The 25620-nt window shown below is 32.7% G+C and overlaps 1 protein-coding gene across 6 annotated transcripts; it reads right to left on the bottom strand.

Annotated features, from left to right (window-relative positions):
- Window positions 1-6980: 6980 nt before the first annotated feature.
- Window positions 6981-24275, bottom strand: LOC127856105 (uncharacterized). 6 transcript variants are annotated; one of them, XM_052392096.1, is made up of 7 exons: window positions 24174-24275; window positions 11203-11388; window positions 10300-10499; window positions 9054-9218; window positions 8448-8619; window positions 7875-8063; window positions 6981-7742 (listed from the first exon to the last, which is right to left on the bottom strand). In XM_052392096.1, the coding sequence occupies exons 1-7, from the start codon at window positions 24202-24204 to the stop codon at window positions 7417-7419; spliced, it is 1269 nt and encodes a 422-aa protein (XP_052248056.1). In that variant the 5' UTR covers window positions 24205-24275; the 3' UTR covers window positions 6981-7416. The 6 variants fall into 6 exon arrangements, with proteins under 6 accessions (XP_052248056.1, XP_052248064.1, XP_052248073.1 ...); XM_052392104.1 differs by having other exon boundaries at window positions 7875-8060; window positions 24174-24272; XM_052392113.1 differs by lacking the exon at window positions 24174-24275 and adding an exon at window positions 23878-24017.
- Window positions 24276-25620: the final 1345 nt, after the last annotated feature.

Here is a 25620-nt window from a genome sequence, read left to right as displayed (position 1 = left end):
AGGGACACAGTAGTTATGAGCCTTTTTCGAATCGGGGTCGCAGGAAAATAACTGACCCGGCCCCACCCTTACCCCAATAACTTTTGGCCAAGGGGTCAGATCAAAATTCTGTCGCTGTCACCGTCGTATATATGCTCATAGCTACCATGTGTGTAAGTTTCAAGGTTCTAGTGCTAATAGTGTAGGAGATAATAGTGTCCAGGACGGACAGATAGACAGACGGCGGAGCTAAACACAATATCCCCACGCTTTAAAAAAAACATGGGGATAAAAAAAAGGGTAAAGATGAGTACTAAAATTTTGTGTGTACATGGTTTACCTGCATAAATAGTTTGAAATTGCATATATATTTAAATTTTAGAACAACAAAGTAAATGTTGAAAATGGTTCATGATAGTTCTTTGTATATTGTTAAATCACTCATTTTAGGGCAATTATAATTTTTTGTTTAAAAAGGCAATCTTACTCAACATCTGCGGATTTAAGGTGATACATGTATTGATACTGATTTTAAGTTGATGCCATGTTTTATACAGATAACTTGAATGTACCGATAGTTTTCAATTCATTGCTTTGTAACTGAAATAATGAATTTTTTACCACCTTCCTGTTACTTTTAATTTAGTGTTTTGTGGAAAATGAGATTTTCATGTTAAAAAGTATGCATTATTCAAGATAGATTAAATCAAAGACAACTGTTGATACCTGCACATGGATATTTCATTCCTTATGTGTGTAATTTCCTATCCTTGACATGCATAAGTAATCATGTAAGAAACAATTTGTTTGCAGCTGGTTGTTACTGCATGTGTAATTTCTATTCAAAATGATGGTTTTAATAACATGTGATTCATTGAGAAATGCATTTCTCAACTGAAACATTTGTTAATTTATATATAAATCATATTTACTATATCATGTGCTCATGCATACATGTTGCTTATTGTTGATGTCTTAATAAACCAAGAGTATATTATCAATATGTGTTGTTGCTCGAAAATATGTTTTTGTAGCAGGAAGTGCTTTGGGCTCGATTAATCTGAGAACTCAACAAAATATTAATAAAATCCGTCTGTGCCTTTTAGTTCTGAAAACAGAAGTAGCCAGTTGGTATTACACATCTCCTAAACAAGTACAGCACAATGAAACTTAAGGTCCTAAAATCATAAATTTGATAAAATCTTTATATCCACACACAAAAATTGATGATTGTGGTGCTCAGATTGCAAAACCACCTGTTTGGCAAAAATAATGCAGATGGTTAGATTATGATAAGTGCAAGACAAAAAGAATAACTCTGGAGATAATTATTGATATGATAATCATTGCTTGACAGAATCACAATTGACCTAGATATTTATTTATGTAGTGATGTATTTTTCAATGAGTGCCTTAAGATTCCAAAAACATTTTGACTTAAAATAAATAATGGCGATGGCGGAAATGACTAATCATTTCATGTTTATGAACCGGTTTTAAAATACTTTGTAGACTTATCTGCTAGGCGGTGAGGACTTTTAGACCACCTGATAAACTTCAACTATATTTGCCCTAGTTCAGTAATCGACTAAAGATATGCTAACATAATACTGATGACTGATGAGTCTGTTGTGTCTTATATTCTCAATGCTACTTAAAATATTAAGTCCATTTCAAAGTTTAGACTAATAATAAGCAAATTCGTTAAATTAATATCCCCCGCCAAATAAATTTTGATTATTGATGGTTGCAGAACTAACAGAAAAGTTTATTTGAAGGGTTGTACCCTTATCCCACTTATTTAAAAGTTACAGCATAAAAAAAACAACAATTGGCAATAACTCTTATTTAAGACAGTGTAGGGTTATAGATTTTGTGCATGACACCTCTCCTTATGATATCTTAACATCCAGTTAATTTCATCTTAAAATTGTGTATAGTATCTGTGATATAGTCCTGAAAAGTAACGTCAGACTGTTCATGTCACTTATTCTCATTGACAATTATACACCCATGAAATTTCATGTTGAAATCTTGTATTAATAGTTTCTGGGATATAGCCCTGAAAAGTTACATCATACAAAAACAACAAAGGGCAATAACTCTTATTTAAGAAAGTGAAGGGTTATGGTTCTTATGCATGGTTCTATAAATGAGATATAGCCCTGAAAAGTTACATCATAAAAAAAAACAATAACAAGAAAGGGTAATAACCGTTATGTAAGAAAGTATACGGTTATGGTTCTTGTGCATTGATAATTATACACCCATGAAGTTTCATGTTAAAATCTTGTATAGTATCTGAGATATAGCACTAGTTACATCATACAAAAACAACAAAGTGCAATAACTCTTATTTCAGAAAGCGACGGATTATGGTTCTTGTGCATGGCACCTCTCTTCAGCTATATTTATACACCCATAAAGTTTCATGTTGAAAACTTATATTGAGTTTCTGAGATAAAGCCCTGAAAAGTTTGTGAGTGACTGCACTGACAGACACACCGACGGTACGTTTAAGTATATTTAGCGTACCGGGGGTACATTAAAGTATACTTTAGAGTACACGGGGTACTTTAAAGCATTACCCGAGCCAAACCGACAATTACCAATCAAGCTTATTGACAAATAAATAAATGATGATAGTGGTAATTATGATTGTGTGAAATATAATACAATAGTTTTCCTGAATTGAGTGTACATGTGAATTAGCTAAAATAATGATAAAAACACTGATTGGGATTATACATTTCTGGAATATATATATATAATCTGAAAATATTTTCTTAAATCAATGTTATATCTTTGTATTAAAACACTGAAACACTCATGACTGTAAATTAGGCATTACCATATTTCGTTACAACGTAATGCATGTACATCATCGATATATATAACATTTAAAACGAAAATCGTTTTAAAATTCAAATGTTTGCATGGTGTTAGAACTACTGTTTTGATATCTTTGTTGTGAACAACGTGTTTAGGTTCAACGTCCGAAAAAAAGATGTCCGAAAATAACTGCAAGCTGTTAAAACGCGAAATTAAGTTGAATTGAAACAACATTGCGTTAAATATTATTTTTCATCAATCTGACATTTTTCACGGCGACTGATCGGAGAAATCTCACGGGGTACTATGAAAATCGTCAGATTTCCGATTTATGTGACAGATCTCACGATCAAACAATATTCACGCTACACCGGTCTATTTCGTTTCCGTAGAGATAGCTTATGTCGTCCGTTTGAAAGCTTAAATTTGATTGGCTGACGGGTTCAATGGCTTATTCTAATAATAAATGCTTCTCGAGCAGCATATTGCTGCTCGAGCAGGGATTTTGCTGCTCGAGCAGCATTTAAATGCTGCTCGACCAGTAAATTGCTGCTTAAATGCTGCTCGACCAGTAAATTGCTGCTCGAGCAGCAATATGCTGCTCGAGCAGCATTAAATGCTGCTCGAGCAGCATTTTTTTCTGCTCGAGCAGAAGTTAAAGTTTCGACCCCTTTGGTGCGCCATACAGGTGTAGCCTGATATAACTGGTATACTAGCAAACAATATTAATCCATTTAAGTATTTATTAACCCTAGATGTATATTTCGGAAAATGTATGTTCCATTTAGTTGAAAACGAGGACATACGTTTATAATTACAATGTAAACTTATCCTTATATCTTCATTAGACCGTTGCAAGACACAAAAGCCACTCTTATTGTAGTATATAAACATATATTTTAAAATATCTTTGGTTTCAGACAGTGTGTTGCGCATGTGGTTGTAACACATTTTTCGAACGTTCGCGTTTCCATTTTTTTAGAATTTACTCTTTACTGTTATAAACAAAACGTCATGTAAGCTTGTCCTTTCGAAGAAGTAAAAACAAATATGCACCGTGCTCTGTGAAACAGTGTCGTCCCAGATTAGCCTGTGCAGTCCGCACAGGCTAATCAAGGACGACACTTTCCGCCTAAACTGGATTTTTGCTAAGAATAGACTTTCTTGAAACGAACCATATCATAAAAGCGGAAAGTTCATAAACTTACACAATGAGTTAAAATGCTACTAGACTGCTGAGTAGGCGAACTAGTCATTATCTTGCATCTTATTTATTTATTATTCAAAATATGATCATAAGTCGCTGTATAGGCTCAATGTGATAATAGGGCTTTTTACATTTTATCATATTTTGTAAACTTATAAAAAGTCTAAATAGGCTGCCGAAAAGGCTTTATGTTGTATGTTGTATTACTTTATAAAATCTATTTTATATACTTTCTGAATAAGCTAAATAGGCTTTTTTCACACACGTCTTTATTGCTGATTTAAGCTGCTACAATGTATCATAAATTTATATTAAAGACGTGTATGACAAACACAACAAATACTTTAACCATAATGGTAACGCAAAGGGATTTTTTCTATTCACCAAACCTCAAATACATGCACTGATATCAAGTTTCCACTTCACTGAGCGTTGTTAATGTCATTTATAACATGTCTTATCTATTTACTGATTTAAACAGTGAAAATAAGATATATTGTTATTGTTTCAAATATCAATTAAAGGATGTGTATATAAAATATTTAGATAAATACACCTAGAACCTTCTACACTGTACAGCGTAAAAAGAATGACCGTGTTGCAGAAACGAAATCGAGCATACAGCAACCACTGTTAAATTAGCAAACTTGTTAAAGTTTTAAATATATATCCACTAGTAAAACTGAATAGAAAAATGCTTTTAACAGAAATACGTTCATACAATTGATTAACCTTATTTGCAAATGTGTCCTGCCTATTTGCGTTCTCACTTGTTTTTATCTGTGCAACTTCATCTGCAATAAACCTGATATTGTTCTGTATGTAGGTAACTTAAGTATTTGCTTCTCCCAGGCAAGTGTAGCATGACACTTCAGGTTTTAAAAGGTAGTTTCTAATTATTGTATTACTACTAGCATAAATTGTTTAATAGGTTTTACATATTGATTCAATTTGTTTTCGACACTCGTAACGTATATACGTACACACAAATTAAATACGTTTTGGCTCCTTTGTGACATATAACCAAAGACATGATTTGTATATTTGGATCTTTATAAGCCCGTTAAAAAGGGCCGAATAACAGGAACACCTGCGGCGTGCGGCAAATGAAGGGCGGTGCCGATGACAATGATGTCCGCTAAAAAGACGTAGCTAAGGATTAAATGTTGGGCCGGTCGGGTCAGGGTAAAAGTTACGCAAAGATAAAAACATTCGACTCAATAAATTTTGTTTTGAACATGACGTTTCATACGGATGGCGTTCTTACAAAGCTTATATACAAACTTGCTTGGATTGCTGTTTGGGGTAGTAACTGATGCTCACATATAAAAAAGTTCCCTCTCAATAACTCGAATATGAATTGATGTATTGCAATGAATTTGTGTGCAATTGTGTCTTACATGTGAACATATTCTGGCAACTATATTATTGCATGTACCATCATTTCAGCAACACATTATCATATCCTTCACAAATTAATTGTATGCATGCCTTAAACGGCCTACGAGTATTATGCAACGAGTTGGCACTCATAACTTCAATGTCTGAAACGTGTTTAATCCTCCGTAACGAAGGAGAAGGGGATTACGGATTCCCATCATCCGTTTGCCTTCTGTAACATCTTCGAATACCTTTGAATAAATATATAGTTTGCTAATACTGTATGGCAGGCACGCGAAACCAAGGTTAATGCCAACTTTTGAGCAGTTTCTTTCATGTCAGGGTCTCCCTAGACGAAACGTATTAAAATTTGTGACTGTATAATATTGAATCAAGCTTAAATTACAAAGTAATTGCGATGAGTAGATAAAAATATTGGAACAACGAACAAAAAAAGGGTGGACAAACGGATACCTTTAAGTCAGATATGTTTACAACGTAAAGTGGATTTTCTAAATAGCAAGACAACATATACTTGTGAAAAACGTTCACACTTCCTTTAACACGGTAAAGTATAAATTATTCGCATTAAGGAAGTTAAGATCAACAATAGAATACCAAGAAACCTCTTTAACGAAAAAGAACTATGCATTTACATCAATATAGTCGCCAAATTCAGTCCACAGTTATTTACAATAACAATATTTTATCCTTGTAAGCAAAGTTTCAATGTGCGCGATATAGACCAAATATGACATACGAAGGCATCTGTTTAACAGTTAGTCAATTTAGATAGTTAATAAGCGTATACTCGATATAGTTATAACACCTAAAGTAATGTGGGTCATAAAGTTTATTTTGTTTATGAAAGGATAAAACTTGTTTAGAATCGCATTGTTCGCCCGTCTGATCAATGTTTAAGATGCAAGATATTCTTGTGAAGTCCACTTTCGTGAATATTATCAAAGTTAATTGTAGTAAGTTGTAGAAATGTTTTAATATCCTTTCATTTTAATTTCTGTTTATATGCCCCAAATGTCCGGGAATGTGAAAAAAATAATAGGAGTATCCTGGAGTAACTTGCAGACCATATGGTATTCACAATAATTATATATTTATTATTTTATCTTTTTGAAATATGAATTGGTGTGCTGAATTTGGCAGTTTGAATAATCCAAAGTGAAAGCACATGATGATAAAATGAAAAACCAGTTTCATCTAAAATTGATTCATTTAAGATATTTAATAATTATTTCGTTTTTATAAAACAATAAATACTATTATAAGTAATAATTCCATGAAACCGTCGCCGAAAACAAACGTCGAAATGGCCTGATATTAATCCATAAGCATAGAACTAGATATTGTTTAGATTAACGGGGTTAACTTTCTTAATTGCCTTTCACCATTTTAATTTTACGAATGCAAAATTGATGACTACTAACAATGAAGAAATATGCACCGTGCAAGATGTATTAGACGTGGTAGCTCAGATACAACATCGCAATAAAAACAACAACAGCAATTGGATTCTTGCAATCCACATTATGTAACCATTTCATCATCAACAAAGAAAAACGTCTACAGGCACTTGCTTTTATTATTTTAGAATTACCAATTAACAGATAAACAAGCACACAATGCAACGGAATAAAAACATAACCTCTTTCGTGGGCATAATGAGCCGTTAACTTATAGTCATCCAATGCAACTCAATATAATAATAATACACTGTCGTTAATAGGTTATACATTTTTCATGAATGTCTTAATTATTATTGAAGTATACGTTAATTTTATGTGTTTAAAGTGAATATGTTTATGCTTGATTGAATAATAATATTTACACAATTTTACTGTTTTCCCTATCTGATCTAGACAAATAACATTATATTTGTTTAAACCAATATTATCAAAAATAAATATCGTCTACTTATACGTAAAACACGCATTAATTTAAACCAACGCACTATACAATTCTAAATTATTACTTCACCAAGTCCCACAATGTTAACAATGTTAAAAGCGTGCCAAATTCATCTTGCGATTGATTGCATCCATGTATCTCTTGAACGCTGCCTTGAAAGCAAACATTTGTTTCGTCGGTTGGCTTGGAGCTTTCATAATCACATCGGTTGTCAGTCGGTGGTATATTGTTCCACATATCTTCACCTCTTTTACATCATTCTCGATTTTGAAGTTGCTTGTATGGTTTGCCATGGCCCTCGCAACAGAAGTCAAATAAGCTAGAACGTTTCCATCCTGCTTCTTTAGTTCCTTACGTTTGAGGAACATGAAGTGAAGCATCCGCGAACCACTGGTTGCACTTCGTAGAGCGTACTTATCTAAAGATAAAAAATGTTTTAGTTTGATTTCATTAATTAATTTTCTTACAACTTAAATGGTGTGCCAGATGATGAATATCAATTATGAGTAATGTTTGTGTTGATAATCTACTGAAGAACAAAACTACGTACGCGGTTGAACCGAGTACATGACAAGGCAACCCCTGGGACAGTTTACTGGGGCAACATCGACAGGAAGCTCGGGCATAGCGTTAAAATCGCCTCCACCTGTTGCACCCCCTGCACTTCCGCCTGCATCTATTTTATCGTCAGTGTCTTCGTCATCAGAATCAGTCAGATTGAAAGGATTGTCGTTGTCTGCTTAGAACAATGATTTGATAAGACGGACAGTTTAAAATATATAATTAAACCTTCAAATGCTTTGTTTGGAATTTTGAAATATTACATTTCTGTTCGTAACTTTTCAATGCATGTCGGCGAACTTGATATCGCCGTTGAAATGGTCAAAACATGATTTATCACAAAAAGCGTTATGTATTTTTAACAACACCAATTTTAAAATTTTCACTTATAAAGGTTTAATACTGAAAGCATTTTTATCAGAATTATTTTTATACAGTTACATGTATGCAACTAATTCAGTACAATAAAGCAATCACCTGAACCCAGCATATATAATATTATATACAATTGTAAACTATATAATCGATTGGCTGTTGAATTAATGTTGGATACTCAACCAACCTATCAACCGAATTCTGGATTCGGTAATGGCAGTGGCATCGCCAACGGCTGCTGTAACGTCATTGAATTCGTCTCTATTCTCATCAGTGTAGGACTCCGTATTTAACATGTCAATAACAGAATCGTCGTACCAGCGTTGCAGCTCATAATTTCGCGACAGTGAACAATCGTCCTATAAACAAATACATACGTTTCACATTACTTTTAAACATTAAAGTATTGAGACGTTGAATAAAATCAAGTCTGCGACAGAGCTTATTTAAATTTGGATTTATTTTCCGGGATGATATTGTTCGTTTGTCGTGGTAAGGAATTTTCAACGAAATCAAGTATTTTCTTTCATTTTTCTGAACGGAAGTGTTGCGCAAGAGCACATGAGTGCCTTCAGTCTGTGAACTAATTCGAGTTCATTTGAAAGAAAGAAAACTTATTATAAAAGCTCTGCATCTTGGGCAAATCAGTATGCGGAGAGGTTAATAACAACTAGTGAAAACTAGTTCAATTATATGTCCATGTGAACGTTTTGATGTTATAATAATGTATTAATACACAACAGATGCCCACTCTGTTATGCTTGAAAGGATATTCTCTAATGGAAACAGTTACCTGCGTTGTTTTACAATCCAACTGATCCAACTGATGTGTGATACGTCTCCCCGTCATTGTCGGTTGAGATACCATTACAGGAATACCCTCATCGAGCCTTTGAAGTTCTGCTTTAACTTTATCTGCGCTCGATGACATTTGTATTTGTGCTTTTGACCGGCATGCCTTGGAAAAAAAAGTAGAGCATATTGTTTAATACAAATGTTTTGCTACAACGTTAATGCGAGCAGTTAAAAATAAATTTCGGATCATGACATATCGGCATAACATTCTTTATTATTTCGCCAGACGCCAAAGGTCGGGTGACTGTTTGTTAAAATACATTGATACTTTATAATACTCTAACATGAAAAGTATCCAAAATATGGTAATCAAACTTGGAATACACATGATGAATAATTTTATATTCAGTCGCACCTTGTATATGTGTATATATATTTTGTTGAAAGAAACAAAGAAATGCAAATATACTGAAAACAGTGCGTAAGAAGTTTGCAGACATTTTCAGCTACTTATATTTGGAATGTCTACTATTCTAGTAAGTGAAAAGGTAGCATATGTACACTGCCAACTGCTTTTCGTATTCACCGTGTCACATTTGATATATGTGATTCTAAAACGACTTAATATGACACTATTTTTAACAGAAATGTAATTTATAGTTAAACCCTCGAAATGCTGTACTTTATTTTAATTTATAAACCTTTTTGAAATCCTAAATCAACAAAACCGAAATGAATCGGTCAAATAATTACGAATTCCTTCATAATTATTCGTGATACATCGTGTATACATCTTCAGTAAAAGCGAGTTAGTTAATTACGTTCGTACACTGTATATTCCATCCGCAAAGAGCACGTTCGAACGTCAACATAACAAAATGCAAACTAATAATTAGCATCGAAATAAACAACAGTAACTCTCAGTGCAACGAATGGCCCTTGAAATGAATGGGGGCTTTGCTTTTATGGAAAGGTCTACATTATTATATCACGGAATAATTACACTGGTTCGTGACATTTATGGAACGTCATTTATTGTTTGTGTTATCAAACATATTAATTTGATTAGTTTTTAACTAAATAGATACGCATAATCAGCTGTTATTTTCATGCACATATATGTGTTTACATCAAATGCATCCACACGATTGTGTATTAGCCTTCTTCGATTTACTGCTACCAATAGTTTAGTACACATGTATTCCTGTTCAAAGTCAGAATACCTGAACTATGTTTGTAATTACCTGAATAAAGCACAACTTTGGGATTCCTTTCAGCACTTCGTTATCCATGCATTTGAAAAGAGCATCTACAGAGACAGCCTCTCCGTCCGATCCCAAAACGGTCTGGTCATACACGTACACGTTTGATGTCCCAGGCACGAGAACCTCTTGACCATGTGAGCTTATCACAAACACAAAGCAGTCGCAGGGTTTGGAACACGCTAAAACATTCAGATAATCATTTCTTTTTATACTGATAATTGATATCAATTTCGAAACGCAGTGATTGCGATACACAAATCAGTGTTTTCTAGACAAATTTCCAAAAATATTTTCAAAGTAGCCGGCGACTATGCAATAAATGGGTGTTTTTGTGCAGTTTCAATTGCTATTTTGGGGGAAAAGTAGCCGATTGAATGTAACCAGTGAAATTGCCGGCTGCCGTAGATTTTGGAGAATACTGCACACATGCTCAAAAGGGTTTCTTGACCCCGCGGAGACGTTGACAGCAAAGCCGTGTTTATTTTAAGTACACACCAAAGTATGATAATATTCACACAATATGGAATTGAAAAGAATACCCTTCATATTAAATATTGAAAAAAAGCCTCGGTCAGACGGACGAAAGCTGCGATTATTAACATGTATATGTTTTTGTAAACGCAAAAACCGTTAAGACCCTAAATTGTTAAATAAATGCGATACACATTGTCAGGAAAAAATATTTTTAATCCGACACGGATGCTGCAAAAAAGCTTGCATGGATCATGTGTTTTGCAAGAGTTTATATTAGTATTGATTAATATCAATATATGATTTTATAGAATGTCATCCAATTAAGTTTATTTAATTCAAATGTTATGTATAAATGTGCAGTGAATGATTCATTACTGATATAAAGATTGTTACTAAAAAAATGTGTACCTTTTCGTAGTTCCTCTTCTATCTCACGGGCTTTAAGGTCCAAACGCGGAATCACATCGAACCCAAGTTCCCCAAACATCCAACACATCTGCTTCATATCTTTTGTTGCACCATTCCTATCCGTGTAATTTTTCACAACTTTATTTACCACAATTAGTGCTTTCTTGGTCATACTGGAAACACGTGCTATAAAACGAGGATACATATTTCTAAGAGTGATCTATGAACAGCTTTGATAAAAAAACTAATATTTTAAAATTTTGATAGACGGAAACTCTTTTTTTTTTAATTTAAATTTTCAATCCTATCGTAAGTTTCTTACAGATGAAGAGTTATGACGATATTTATATTTTAATGAAAAGAAAACTGCTTTTCATCAAGGAAGTCATTTATTTACCAATCAAAATAAAATTTTGTAATAAGGTAGATTATCACTCAATAACATTTTTAGCGAACTTTTTGTGACAACCAATTTTGTTTGAGGGTCGGGGGCATCCCACTCCACACAGTACATGGTTTTCAAGCAATATATACATACTATAACAAATTTTCAACATTTGATCATCAGTAACTTCTTCATTATAATACAAGAAATATTTGCTTAGCAAATAATTGACAATACATGTACACGAAATCTAAATCCCTTATCACGGCTACTGCAAAAGAGCTTTCAATAAATCCATATCTTAACTTTGATGCAAATTATTAACTCAGTAAATTTCATTTAATACGTGGTAATGCAAGGGCAGGTATGATTTAGCTGCTTTAATAGAGGGTATATATATATATATATATATATTTTACAATTGTAAATAAACATTTTGATCAAACAAATATAAAATTTAAGGGTCCATTTGCATTTGCATGTCCCAATAGAAAGGGAGGTATATTCAGGCAATTTGAATAAAGATTTCATCCAGAAAACAAATCTGTTATCAACTTATTTACATGCTTACATTCCCCAAAAATATGTTCTATTGCTTCACATTCAGTTTGACAAAAGTTGAAGTTTGCTGTTGTTGCATATCGAATTTTGAATAAGAAGGAGATCGTACCTATGATTCTGTGTGCAATTTTATATTGAAACCACTGTAAATTGGTATCTCGTGTAATATGAAAAGGCATAGAAAAGATATTTAACCAATCTTTTGTTTTAATACAATTACAAATAGTTGACCGTTTATTTAAACATGCTGGAGAGGACTCATTTTTTGGTAAAAATATCATACATTGGTTTTGAACCCTTTGTTTTAATTAGGATGGACCGTAGGCTTGTCGGGATAAACGGCTTTATAAAGCAGTTGTCAGTAGGGCAATTCAGTTTCTCGTATCTTGTCACTGAATTAATAATGCCTTGGAAAAGCAAATAATTTGGTTAGAAGTGGTAAACTTGGCAAAAGTCATTAAAATTTAAAAAAAGTTAAGAGTTCAGCATTGCGTATCAAGTTCCCAACAACATGGATGCCTTTTTCAAACCATGATTTAAAAAATACACTTTTGTTACCAATTGTTATTTCTTGATTATAGAAGATATCTGAAGCAAAAGCTGATTTTTAGAAGTTTTTTCTGTTCAACAAATGATTTCAATGTATCCATCCAATATTCATTCTGTATCCTGTTAATTAAGTTTTCAGGATAGTGACTGCCACAGTTATACAATTTTTGAAAATCAATCATTGTATTAACAATATGATTCCATTTACCATTTCCAGTGACAAGTCTACCGATCAATGCAGACTTAAGAGAACTAACCAAGGAAAACAAATCTATCAACTTTAAACCTCCTTCTCTATAATCTTTTATCAAAATCTGTTTACTAATTCGTGTTTTTCCGTTCCACATAAAGTTTTAGTAACTTGAATTCTTCCTATCGGCGTTAAAATCTTTCTAGACCAATTTTTTGAGCAAGGCTTTTATTTTAACTATTTCGTCAACGTAATTAAGTTCTTTTTTCTGGTCAACGTGAAATTTTAAGCCAAGGATGACAAATGTTTGTTGGTTTCAATTTAATTTCCATCTAGTTTTGATGCTTTTGGAGCTAAACTTGTTTTTACCTATCCAGACTACTTTAGTTTTGTCGAAATTAATTTTTAAGTCTGAGTAGTGTGAAAAGAGTTACGAACCATCTAAAGTTTCATTAAGTGATTTTGCAGAGCCATCCAGAAGTATAGAAGTGTCATCGGCAAATTGTGACAGTTTGTATTCTATGTCATTAATTTTGATTCCTTTAGGGTTAGACCTTAGTTTAATAGACAATATTTCAGCGCAAAATATGAAAATGTAACAAATGAGCGGATCTCCCTGTCTGCATCAAAGTTTTATAGGAGAAAATCTGATAAAAATATCCACATTTCGTAACCGCTGATATTCCGTCTTTATACAATACATTAAACCATTTTATTATGTCAGGACCAAAATAAAACCATGAAAGAGTCCGATTTACAAATGCATATGAAAAAGAGTCGAATGCCTTTTAAAAATGAATGAGCAACAGCAGACCCGGAATGTCATTTTTATATGTGTAATTAAGAATGTCATTAATGAGTCAGTTGTTCTCTCCTATGCACCTACCCTTGATAAATCCAGTTTGATCGTTGCTAATTAATTTATTTATGCATAGTTTCAACCTGTTTGCAATGCATTCAGATCCGATTTTGTATACAGTATTTAATAGCGTTATTGGTCGCCAGTTTTGCAAAAACTGTCGAGGTTTATCACCTTCAGGAATACAGGTAATAATACCTTGTGTTTGAGTTACGGATAAGTTTCCACTAATAAAAGCGTGATTTAAGGCTCTGCAAACAAAGGTGCCTAATTTTTGCCAAAATGCCTTAAAAATCAGTAGTAAAACCGGGTGAACCAGGACTTTTATTATTTGCCATATTTTTGAAAACAGTAGACGCCTCTTTTAATGTGATAAGTCCTTCTAAACTATTTAATTGTTCAAATGAAAGTTTGGGTATTTCTAAGTCATTTACATAATTATTAAAGTCTTCATCGTCAAAGTTTTTTTTCTTGAGAATGGTAATGATTTTTGTAGAATATTGCGGGTTCTTTTAGAATATCTGATTCGTTTACAAATGCAATTCCTTCTTCATTAATAAAGTTGGTGATAGTTTTTGTAGTAAAAATATATTTTTCAACGTTACAAAAAAGTTTTGAGTTTTTTTCACCGTTGTGAATCGACTCAGCTCTCGACCTAAAAACGGACCCTTTTAATTTTTCATCATATATGTTTTTAAGTACGGATTTTACAATATTTACATGTTGAGCATTTTCATAATTGATACTTTGTTCTAGTTCTTAGATTTTAAGGTTGTTCACGATTGTTAGTCGATTTCTTTTTATATGAGCTGTAAGATATCGATTTGCCCCTTATTTCCATGAGTAAAGTATCCAAAAAAGTTAATCGTCAATCATGAATTATAAATCCTGATCATTTATATCAGCCATGTTGTCGAAATTGTAAACAGGGACTATATATTGTTGTTGAATTTCGTATTGTTTTTATAAATAGTGTTTAAGTACTCTATGTCGCTTAGGAGATTGTTATTATGCTTCAATAGACCTTTGCCATGTTTAAAGTTAGTAAATTGTAAAGACATAATTACAATTGAGTGATCGGATTGGAAGTTTGGCAGAATATTAACATCGATGAATACTGGTAATAGAAGCGGTAATAAAAGGAAAAAATCCAGCCTAGCTTGTTGTAAAAGAATTGTTCGTCTCCATGTATATCGTTTTAAAGCCGGATAGTTAACTCTGTAAGGATCGGAAAGATTGCGTTCTTCAGTATACTTAAAAATCGTTTGACGTGCACTTTTATTATCAACAGTTTTATAATTATCATAATCACGAGTTGGGTCCAATACTAAATTAAAGTCCCCACAAATAAAGAAAGCGCCATTACCAATTGTGTCAATTTTCGCGAAAATATTGTCAAACAAGAGGGCCAAGATGGCCCTAGTTCGCTCACCTGAGAGGTGTCGGTTCATTTAATCTTTACCAAACGTCAAACTTGACCTAGATATTGTCCATACAAACATCCTGGTCAAGTTTTATCATTATTGAACCAAAGCTCTGGCGTATGGAGTGTTTTTGTTTTTGTAAGATTTTACCTGGTGACCTATATTTTCAGTTGACCCCCCTTACCAAACATCAAACTTTGCTTACAAAAATAAATATTTGACCAAGATTCATAAAATCTGAAACAAAATTGTGACCTCTAGAGTGTTTACAAGGATTTTGTCTAATATAATGAAAATTTGGACAATCTAAGGGCAATAATTATGGCATTAATTGTGATTTTGCTCATTATCAAACTTGACTGAGATCTTTCAGCAACTTTCATCAAGAATGCTTGAGAAGTGTGAATGCTAGAGTGTTTACAAACCAAATGTGGACGAACGGACGGCGCACATAGACCAATTCTAAAACCTCACCTGAGCAATCAGGTGAGCTAAAAAGTGTGTTTCACCGATCTGAGCCATTTTCCAACTTGTCCGAGAAATCAATAAAACCAATGTACTGACTAAGTTTCACGATGATTAGGCACAAAATGAGACTTCTATAGTGTTCGATCACAAGGTTTCTCTCTAGTCACATAAGGAAAACTGCCCCCCTCCCTTGCGGCCATGTTTTTTGACCGATCGGGACCATTTGCGAACTCATCTGAGATATATATATAAAACCAATCATTTCACCAAGTTTCATGATGATTGGATAAAAATGTGTCTTCTAGAGTGTTCACAAGCTTTTGTTACAATATAAATATAACAAAACTGTCCCCCCCGGCAGCCATGTTATTCAACTGACCAGAACCATTTTTTAACTCAACTCTCGTATCAAGGAAACAAATGTTCTGACCAAATTTCATGAAAATTGGGCCAAAAATGTGACTTCTAGAGTGTTCACATGTTTTCACTATATACATATAGAGAAAAATGCCCCGCCCACTGGCGGCCATGTTTTTTCACCGATCTGGACCTTTTTCAGACAGATTTAAATCGAGCAAAATATAATGTCCTTATTCCATTATAAAAGTTATGTACTTTGTAATCAAGTTTCTTTGAAAGTAAAATTGCAACACAACGGGAGTTGGAAGAGCCATGACTCATAAAACATTCCGCCCCCTATTCTGAATAAATAGAATTATATTGATCGGAAACAAAATGCGTATCTTGAATACAGAATATGTCACAATTTGTATCTTTTAGATATTGAAATACTTGAAGTCTTTTCTTTTTACCATTGAATGCCTCTGCAGTTTAAAGATAATATTTTAAGGGAACACATTATCAAGAAGTATGAAGAAGTTAACTATAGTTAAATGTAGAAGCAAGTAACATGGTTTGCACACAATTATAAGGATCACCATATCAGGAACGGAAGCGACTAAAAAGTATAAACAATCAATAAACAAACATAAAATGGAAACTGAATACATTATAGGCCCAGGAAACGGACACTCGAGAGCGTTTATATAAGCCTTAGGATTTCAATGCAATCGAGCTAAAATAAATAGGTTTAAACTAATACAATATATGATACAGCCGTTAGGCTAAACATTACAAGAATAAAACAGAACATATGCAATTCGGTGTAAAGTTAACTTAGGACGTTTCATATTCGAAAATTAATGTTTTATTGCTTAGCGATCGTATAATTTCTAACAATATTTAGAAGTAGATGTTACAAATTAATTAATTATTATTTGAATTATTTTATTTTTCAAAAAGTAAATGTATAATATTTAAGAGTTTATAAGCGAATATAAAAAATGAAGCTGGTTAAACAAAAATTGGTTTTATGTTTTGGACAATGACATATACAACATCTGTGATTATAACGAAGCAGACAAACATATTTATTATACTGCACAAATGTTATCAGACAGACATAAAATAAACATAATCATAAGCATGATAAGCATGCCACTATAATACATTGCATCTTATCAAAACTCTAACGCAGAAATAGCATAATTTGATAAGGATTTAATTATGATAAAATTGTTCTTATACACCAGGAAGTTACATTAATTATTTAGAATTGTTATTGGAAATTACAGTCGAAATTGAATAAGGTAACTAAAGCTAGTCATTAAATTGTGGTTGTATGCCTTACACAGGGTCATATACAACAGCAGTGTTTATCAAAAAGCCGGTAAATAGTTTTTAGACAAACAAATAGAATCAGGCTTACATATGATAGACATAATCAGAAGCATAAAAGGTATAATTAAAGTTTTATTTGATGGAAACTAACAGTAGAAATAGCAAAATCTATTTTAGACTCTGATTTTTAATGAAACAATTACACATGCTTTTTATCAAACACCTATCAATATACATGTATATTGATAGGTCTTTGCTTTTTATAGAGATGGTTGCATAAGTAAACAAGAGCACCGCCTTGCGGGTGCATACCGCTCATCTATTTTCTTTTTAAAGGTGAAGGGACTCTCATTTTCAATCACAAAGGAGGGAGAGGTGGAGTGAAGAGGGGTGCATTGTGTGGGGGTGTGGACATTTATTACATTATCTTCAAAAAATGCGAAAAAAGGAACAAAAATCGGGGGGGGGGGGTGGGGATTCTTGGGTGCGATGGTTGGACGGTATTTCAAACATAAAATAATAAAAATAAATATTTGTGTTTTTTAACCGTTTAAAAAAAAATGGGGGGGGGGGGGGTGAGGTGGGGGGGTATAGTGTGAGGGTGTGGTGGTAATTTGTAAGATGATCTTAAAAAAAAAGAAAAAAAAAAAAAGAAACAATTTAGGGGGGGATTCGGGTGGGGGTGGGGGGAGGGGGGGGTGGGGGGGATTCTTGGGTGCGATGGTTGGACGGCATTTCAAACATAAAATAATAAAAATAAATTGTTTTGTTTTTTACCCGTTTAAAAAAAAAATTTGGGGAGGGGGTGGGGTGGGGGGGTATAGTGTGAGGGTGTGGTGGTCATTTGTGAGATGATCTTAAAAAAAAAAATAGGGGGGGATTCGGGGGGGAAGGGGGGGGGGCACGGGCGATGGTTTGGGTGGAGTCTATTGTGGTATGTCAGGTAAGAGTAGTTTTGTCAAAGTATCAATCAAATCTAATCATAAATAAAGAAGTTATGGCAATTTTAGCAAAATTTAATAATTTGACCTTGAGAGTCAAGGCCATTCAAAGGTAAAGGTAAAATTCAACTTGGCAGGTACAGTAACCTCCTGATAGCGTGAAAGTATTTGAAGTTTGAAAGCAATAGCCTTGATACTTAAGAAGTAAAGTGGATCGAAACACAAAATTTAACCATATATTCAAAGTCAAAAAAGGGCCATAATTCCGTAAAAATGACATCCAGAGTTATGCAACTTGTCCTTTTACTGTACCCTTATGATAGTTTGCGAGTGTTCCAAGTATGAAAGCAATATATATGATACTTTAGGAGTAAAGTGGACCAAAACACAAAACTTAGCCAAACTTTCAATTTTCTAAGTATAAAGGGCTCATAATTCTGTCAAAATGCCAGTCAGAGTTACATTACTTTGCCTGCACAGTCCCCTTATGATAGTTAGTAAGTGTTTCAAGTATGAAAGCAATAGCTTTGATACTTAAGGAATAAAATGGACCTAAACACAAAACTTAACCAAAATTTTCAATTTTCTAAGTATAAAAAGGGCACATAATTCTGTCAAAATGCACGCCAGAGTTATCTAACTTTGCCTGCCCAGTCCCCTCATGATAGTAAGTAAGTGTACCAAGTTTGAATGCAATAGCATTGATACTTTCTGAAAAAAGTGGACCTAAACGCAAAACTTAACCAAAATTTTCAATTTTCTAAGTATAAAAAGGGCACATAATTGAGTCAAAATGCACGCCAGAGTTATCTAACTTTGCCTGCCCAGTCCCCTCATGATAGTAAGTAAGTGTACCAAGTTTGAATGCAATAGCATTGATGCTTTCTGAGAAAAGTGGACCTAAACGCAAAACTTAACCGGATGCTGACGCCGACGCAGACGCCAATGCCGACGCCAAGGTGATGACAATAGCTCATATTTTTTTTTCAAAAAATAGATGAGCTAAAAATGTAGATACTATTGATTATTTTGCATTAATATATTTGTAAAAATGCCTTGATTAGTTTTTGCAAGAAATATAATGACATTCATTTTACTGACAAAGCTTAAGTGTGACAACAATGCTACTTTTGTTGCCTAAATACAATTTTATAAGCCATTTATTATTTCTGGTGTTTGTTTTAAATATAATAGTATACTCTTTCAGACAAAAACAATAATTTCACAAGAAAACACATTTCTTTAATAAATGTGTAGCTAGTATACATAAGAAAAAGATACTCTGGCCAATTATGTTTAATCAAACAGTGAAATTTAATTTAACAGCTAAATAATACAGCTAAATAATAAAAAATACTTAAAAAACGCTTCATGTGAAAGCTAAAATGAAGCCATTGTTTTGAAGTATGATGAAATAATTTCTAGATGAATAGTATTTAATGAAAATAAAACAGATGATCTTAACTTTACCACTTCTAATACCTTCAAACCTTAATATTTCATCACAATAACACCTTAAATGGAACCATTTTTATGGAAGGTATCTAAGTGCATACATTATTTATTAAAAGGGACACTGAATGATTTGGTATTGAAATAAAGATTTACAATAAACAGATTAATATAAATTTTGGAGCCTGTTCATGGAGACATAGTATTTATGAATACGGTCATCATACATTACATGGTCATATACATGGATCTTTCCAAATGTGTTGATTTGTCTTAACTAAGTAATTTCCCTGAATTTATTGTTACATACATTAGATGATGTATGAGTATAATTGTTACCACTACAATGCAGATAATAATATAATATTTACACAAAAAATAAGTATTGTTTTTTTACACAAACACACACACACACAAATCTTAAAACAGTACTTGCATGATGGGAAACTTATTGTTTAATTACATGAATAACAAAATGTATAAACCTGACTGCCAAGTGCCCAACAATTACTGCTCTGATGAAAATCAGATCATCAAATTTGTTTGCATATTCAGTTTCAGCAAACAATTACATGAACACATGCATATATATAAACAGAGTGTCTGCACTAAAAAAACATCATATGCATAAAGGATTGTGTAAGGATAGCAATGAAAATCAGATCATCAAATTTGTTTGCATATTCAGTTTCAGCAAACAAACACATGAAAACATGCATATAAATAAACATTAAGTTTGTACTAAAAAAACATCATATGCATAAAGGATTATGTAAGGATAGCAATGAAAATCAGATTATCAAATTTGTTTGCATAGTCAGTTTCAAAAATACAAAAACATAATACATGTATGCATAGAGGATAGTATTAGGATAGCAAAGTGTTGTCAAGAACACTCGGCATGATATGTAAACAAACAGGCAATTTATAGAAACACAAATCAAGTTTATTATATACATTATTTTGGTTATTTATGTGTTACAATATAACCCACAACAATGAACATATTTGAAAATTATTTGAACATTCTTAATATAAAACTCACTTTTTTATTATAAATCAGTTAACAGGAATATCAGAAGGAATATAGGTAATCAGTTTATGTTGGTTCAGCATCTCTTATTACAATATTATTATTAAACTATTATATGACTGAGGTAGAGTTGATTTTTTGACTACTTTGACATTAGAAAAGTAAAATAGACAGGTAATATTCCCACTGATCCAAATTAAAAAACTAAGAGCCAGCATAACGAAGATATAGAACAAAAGTCAACATCAAGATAAAACAAACCTCTGTAAGTAAACAGCGTTTTGCCAACAAAGCGGACATTAATGTTTAAGATTAAGGCCTATAAATGAAGCTTTATTTACATGTATACCATGATATTTTTATTAACAAGGGACGAAACCGTGTTAGCAGAAGAAAAATTCTTAAGCATGTGCGTAGCTAGACTTGAAACAAAAGACACAGTATTTTATGTATCGATTAAACGTTTTTTTTTATTTTTATTTTATAGTATTATATTTAACGCTTTTGTATATTATTTTGCCAAAATATATGTTAATTTATACCCAATAAATTAGTATTAATTTCTGAAAGACATAATTGGAGCATACTCCATTAATTATTATAATTTTATAATATTAAGTTTACTTTACTGTATATAATTGTATATTATTGTATTAAATATAATTATATATTATTTTATATTATTGTATATTGTATATTATCATGCCAAAATAAATGTTAATTAAGGCCCAATAAATCAGTATTAATTTTTGAAAGACATACTCCATACATGGATGTGATGGAAAAATATAATAAACCGGTGCACAGTTTCTACAAACTATTTATGGTTTGTTGGTACTCTGTTTCTTTGACTATCGGGGTTTTCAACACACTCGGCGTACGATTTTTTTGACCAATGCTTTTCCAAACATGCTTTTGAACTCCGAGTGTTTAATTTGCGTTGCATTTTGATTTCCTTTAAACAACGTAAACATTTTTCCTTCGAAAGACCACGACTTTTCAACGCTGTCAGTCTGCTTTAGTCGCACGGATGCCAGTACCTCTGCATTGAGTTTCGTAAGGTCCGATTTGAGTTGGGTCTGAATTTTCCGAGCCTGTGCGCTATGTCTACGTCATAAGGCTGAATTGGGATTCCCAAATGCGAATTGACAAGCGTGACGAATTTTTGTGTCACAGACACCGAGGATTGACGGTCCTGGTCCTCTGGAACACCGGCTATTCTGATGTTATTCCGTCGGCTATACTGCTCGGTGTTGTTTGCGTATTCGTGGTTAATGATGTCACATTGCTGTTTATTCTCTAAAGCTGCGTTTTGCGATTTTAGAATTTCTTCAAGACGTTTTTCTATTGATATTCTACTTGAATCGCGATTTTCGTTTTTCGCATTAGTGACGAAAGTTGACATGTTTTTTTTATCAGGTTTTAATTTTCGCTGAGTGCTTTTGTTCTTGCTACTACTTTTGGCTGAGAGCTCGCTTTTCTCAAAAACTGAGGTGTACAGCAAGCTTGTGTTTGTAGAGGTTTCACTCTATGTAGACGAAGTGCTTTGAACTAAAATAATTTGAATGCCGATAACTGGAAGAAAACGAAGATGTTCGAGGTCCCTAGGCCAAAGGTCAAGGTCGTAGTGGCTTTAATCATCAAAATTAGTTTAACACTTTATCACAGCATATTCCTATACAACAATGGGGATCCGTTTGCTTGTGAGGACATGTAGACCTCTAACAACTTCGATGTCAATTGGTGACAGATCAATGGGATTGTAACGATTACGCTTTACTATTAACAGATCAATTTGCGTCCACAATGTACCAAGATGACGCTTTGACCTGCGATAATACAAACAAATATCCTAGATATTCTAGAAGCAAGACAGAATTTCAAGGTCAACTATTTATAGTTCAATGTAACATAATCTTATCATGTGAAAACCGTTTCCAAACAATATTTGGAGAACTTTTTAACCTAGCATAATATACGAGTAAATTCTTGTCAATCAAGCAAAATCCTATCGATTTTGAGACCAATATTTCAAAGGTTAATGTGATTGGATCATGCATTTGTACAGATTACCTAAACAATTGAATATATTAAAGACTTGTATGCGAATCAAATGATATACATGTTTAATTCAAGATAGTTTTTTACCAAGAGAGCCAGTAGTTAGTGTGAGCGATGTGGTTTCAAAGATACAGATCACATAAGTCAAATTTCTAGGTCACATTATTGCAGTAAATGGTTCGTGAAGCTATTCAGCATTCACAAAAAGAACATAAAGCCATGAATAGTAATCATGAAGTCGATCTTTACACTGCAAGTAGTATCTTCGATTGACAGTTACTTAAACAATAACACAGTTATTTAGTTAGTCACATGTTTAAGATTGTTTTATTATGAAGTTAAATATAATGATTTTTACAATAAGTCAAATCGCATCTAACAATAAAAGAAAAAAAAAACAATGCAAAGTTAATGTACATTTTGTCACAACAAATCAACAAAAACAGGTATTTTGATTTAGCTTCCAGTATTGTTATTGAAACATTAGCCGCAGTGTATAGAACACACATTTTGCTCATGTAACCGTTTTTACCCTACTGGAATTGCGTGCAATATGTAGACTGTGAATTATTAGAGCATGAAACAATTACTTATTAATGTGAATATGTTTATTTTTTTAATTTAACATTACTTAAAGTTTTTAACTTTACTGATAAGAAAGTTCTGCATCAAATAGCGAACAAGTGCAGTTCCTTCCATCGCATGTGTTTACTTTGTCCTTGCCGATGTTCCATAGTACATGGACGTGCACTCGATATATCGCAAAATCTTTTGATTATTCGGCTAGTTTATATCCTCTGTTTAACGCAATGAATGTATAAAACATTCATTATGTTTGATAAATTAAAACACTACGATCGGATACATAGTTAAATGACATAACAAACTCGATTTTGTAGAGCATGTAAGTACGACCATGTCCACCACAGCATTTTGAAGTGAAACAACATATAAATATGTATTCATGTACTTTCATTTGGTTTAATGGTATGTCTACTCTAACAATAGACACGGGTAAGCACCAAATTTAAAATAAAGTTAATGATTATACAAGTAATTCATAAAATCATACCTTTCTCCTGAGCGATCTCAATACAACGCTTTATTCACTTGCGAACTTTATACGATTAGTCATAAAACGGTTGATACTCATTCACCGTTTACAAGCAATCCTATCTTGCTGATGGTTCAATGTGATATAACAAACACTTCGTATCTTGCTCTACATAAACATTAAAGGTAGTTACCCGCAATAAGAAACCAAGTCAGTACATTTTGCAATAGTTTACTACTCGAAGTTTACTGTAAAAGGTTTGCTAGTGTACAACTTAATTTCTTCCAAACAATATAAGAAAAGAACAAACTTACGTTTTTGATATTTTAAATCAAAATATACCATTTGAAGATGCGGTATCACCAAGCTACGTAAACAGGACAGGCAGTATTCAGTACATGTTCAAGAAATGCGCGAAAACAAAGGTGGATTCCGAATGATAACAGTTATTAAACGTTATTTGTTTACCCCGTTTTAACGTGTGTGTTGTTTTAATTCATTGTACAGTAAGTAAATATCATTTTCGAATTTTCAAGAACGCAAACACAAATCCCTGTCCTCTAAACCTACACATTCGTGCATCTTAAACTTCAAACGCATTTATTATAGTTAAAACACAGTAAACAAAACCTAAAAGTGATGTATTCGTTGATATTTGTTTGTTGTTTAACAACAATCGATTGAATCAGTTTGCTTTACTATTATGGAGTAACGTACCTATACACATTCGTGTAAATCGTAGTCTGGGTCACACAGAAGTCCCCTATAAGATCGTGCACTGTGTTTGATAGCGAGGCCATGGAATGTGTATAAAATAAATGATGTCTGTTTTCCAGAATATTAGTTTAAAAAAAATGTATATGTTGTTTTAGTTGACTTTCGTGAACGAACTGTCCAAAACAGAACGTTTGAAGAACATTTGTAAATATAAAAATGAATTATGAACTCTGTTGTCTGTAGTCAGAGGTGTAGATAAAGTGTATACACTAGCTGGAAATAGCTAAACAACGTCCAGTGTTCAGGAAATACACTTAAATTTTAATGTGTGCCATTTTTTCATATGAAATCATCAAGTAATAAAGTCGCGCATAATCAAAACTAACGTTACTTTACGGCCCATTGTTGTTTTTGTAATACTAACTCGATTATGCATCACTGAAAAAAATGTTTATAGTTCTCATTAAAATTGTCTTTAAATACGATTTTAATGAAAGTCAATAGAATCAGAGAAAATAATATCTTAGAAGAAAACGTTATCTATTATTCTGATGTTTAAATTAAAAAAATCACAATAAAGAAACAAGAACTATATAACGTAAATGTAACTCTAGGGTCAGTATATTAACAATGGGGGCATAAAAAGTACCACCTCTAATGACAGTTTTTATGACAAAATCTCAAATGCAGTGTTCGGCACTAACTATTTTGAGTAAGGAGTTCTTTGGACTCCCTTTTCTGATATTAAGGAGTCCGATCATTCTTCATGTAGTCCAAAATTTATGACACTTTTTATATACCGTAGTTTTGGGGGTTATAACAAATGTTTACCAAAAATTGATACATCCTTTTTCATGTTTGGCTTCAAATCGAAGGTCAAAGTGACTGATGTTCAATAGTTGTTGTCATTTGTTATTTAAGATTGAAAAAATATTATTTAACATATGTTATTAATATTCAAGTTAATTATTGTAAGTTTAAACAATAATATTTTCTATAATGCATGTATATATATGACTGCTTGTTGATCCTCGGGATTGGTCG

This window comes from Dreissena polymorpha, chromosome 1 (genome assembly GCF_020536995.1).
Source record: "Dreissena polymorpha isolate Duluth1 chromosome 1, UMN_Dpol_1.0, whole genome shotgun sequence".
NCBI classification, from domain to species: domain Eukaryota; kingdom Metazoa; phylum Mollusca; class Bivalvia; order Myida; family Dreissenidae; genus Dreissena; species Dreissena polymorpha.
Note: the sequence above shows the minus strand (reverse complement) of the source record. Positions and strands in the feature narration are given on the sequence as shown.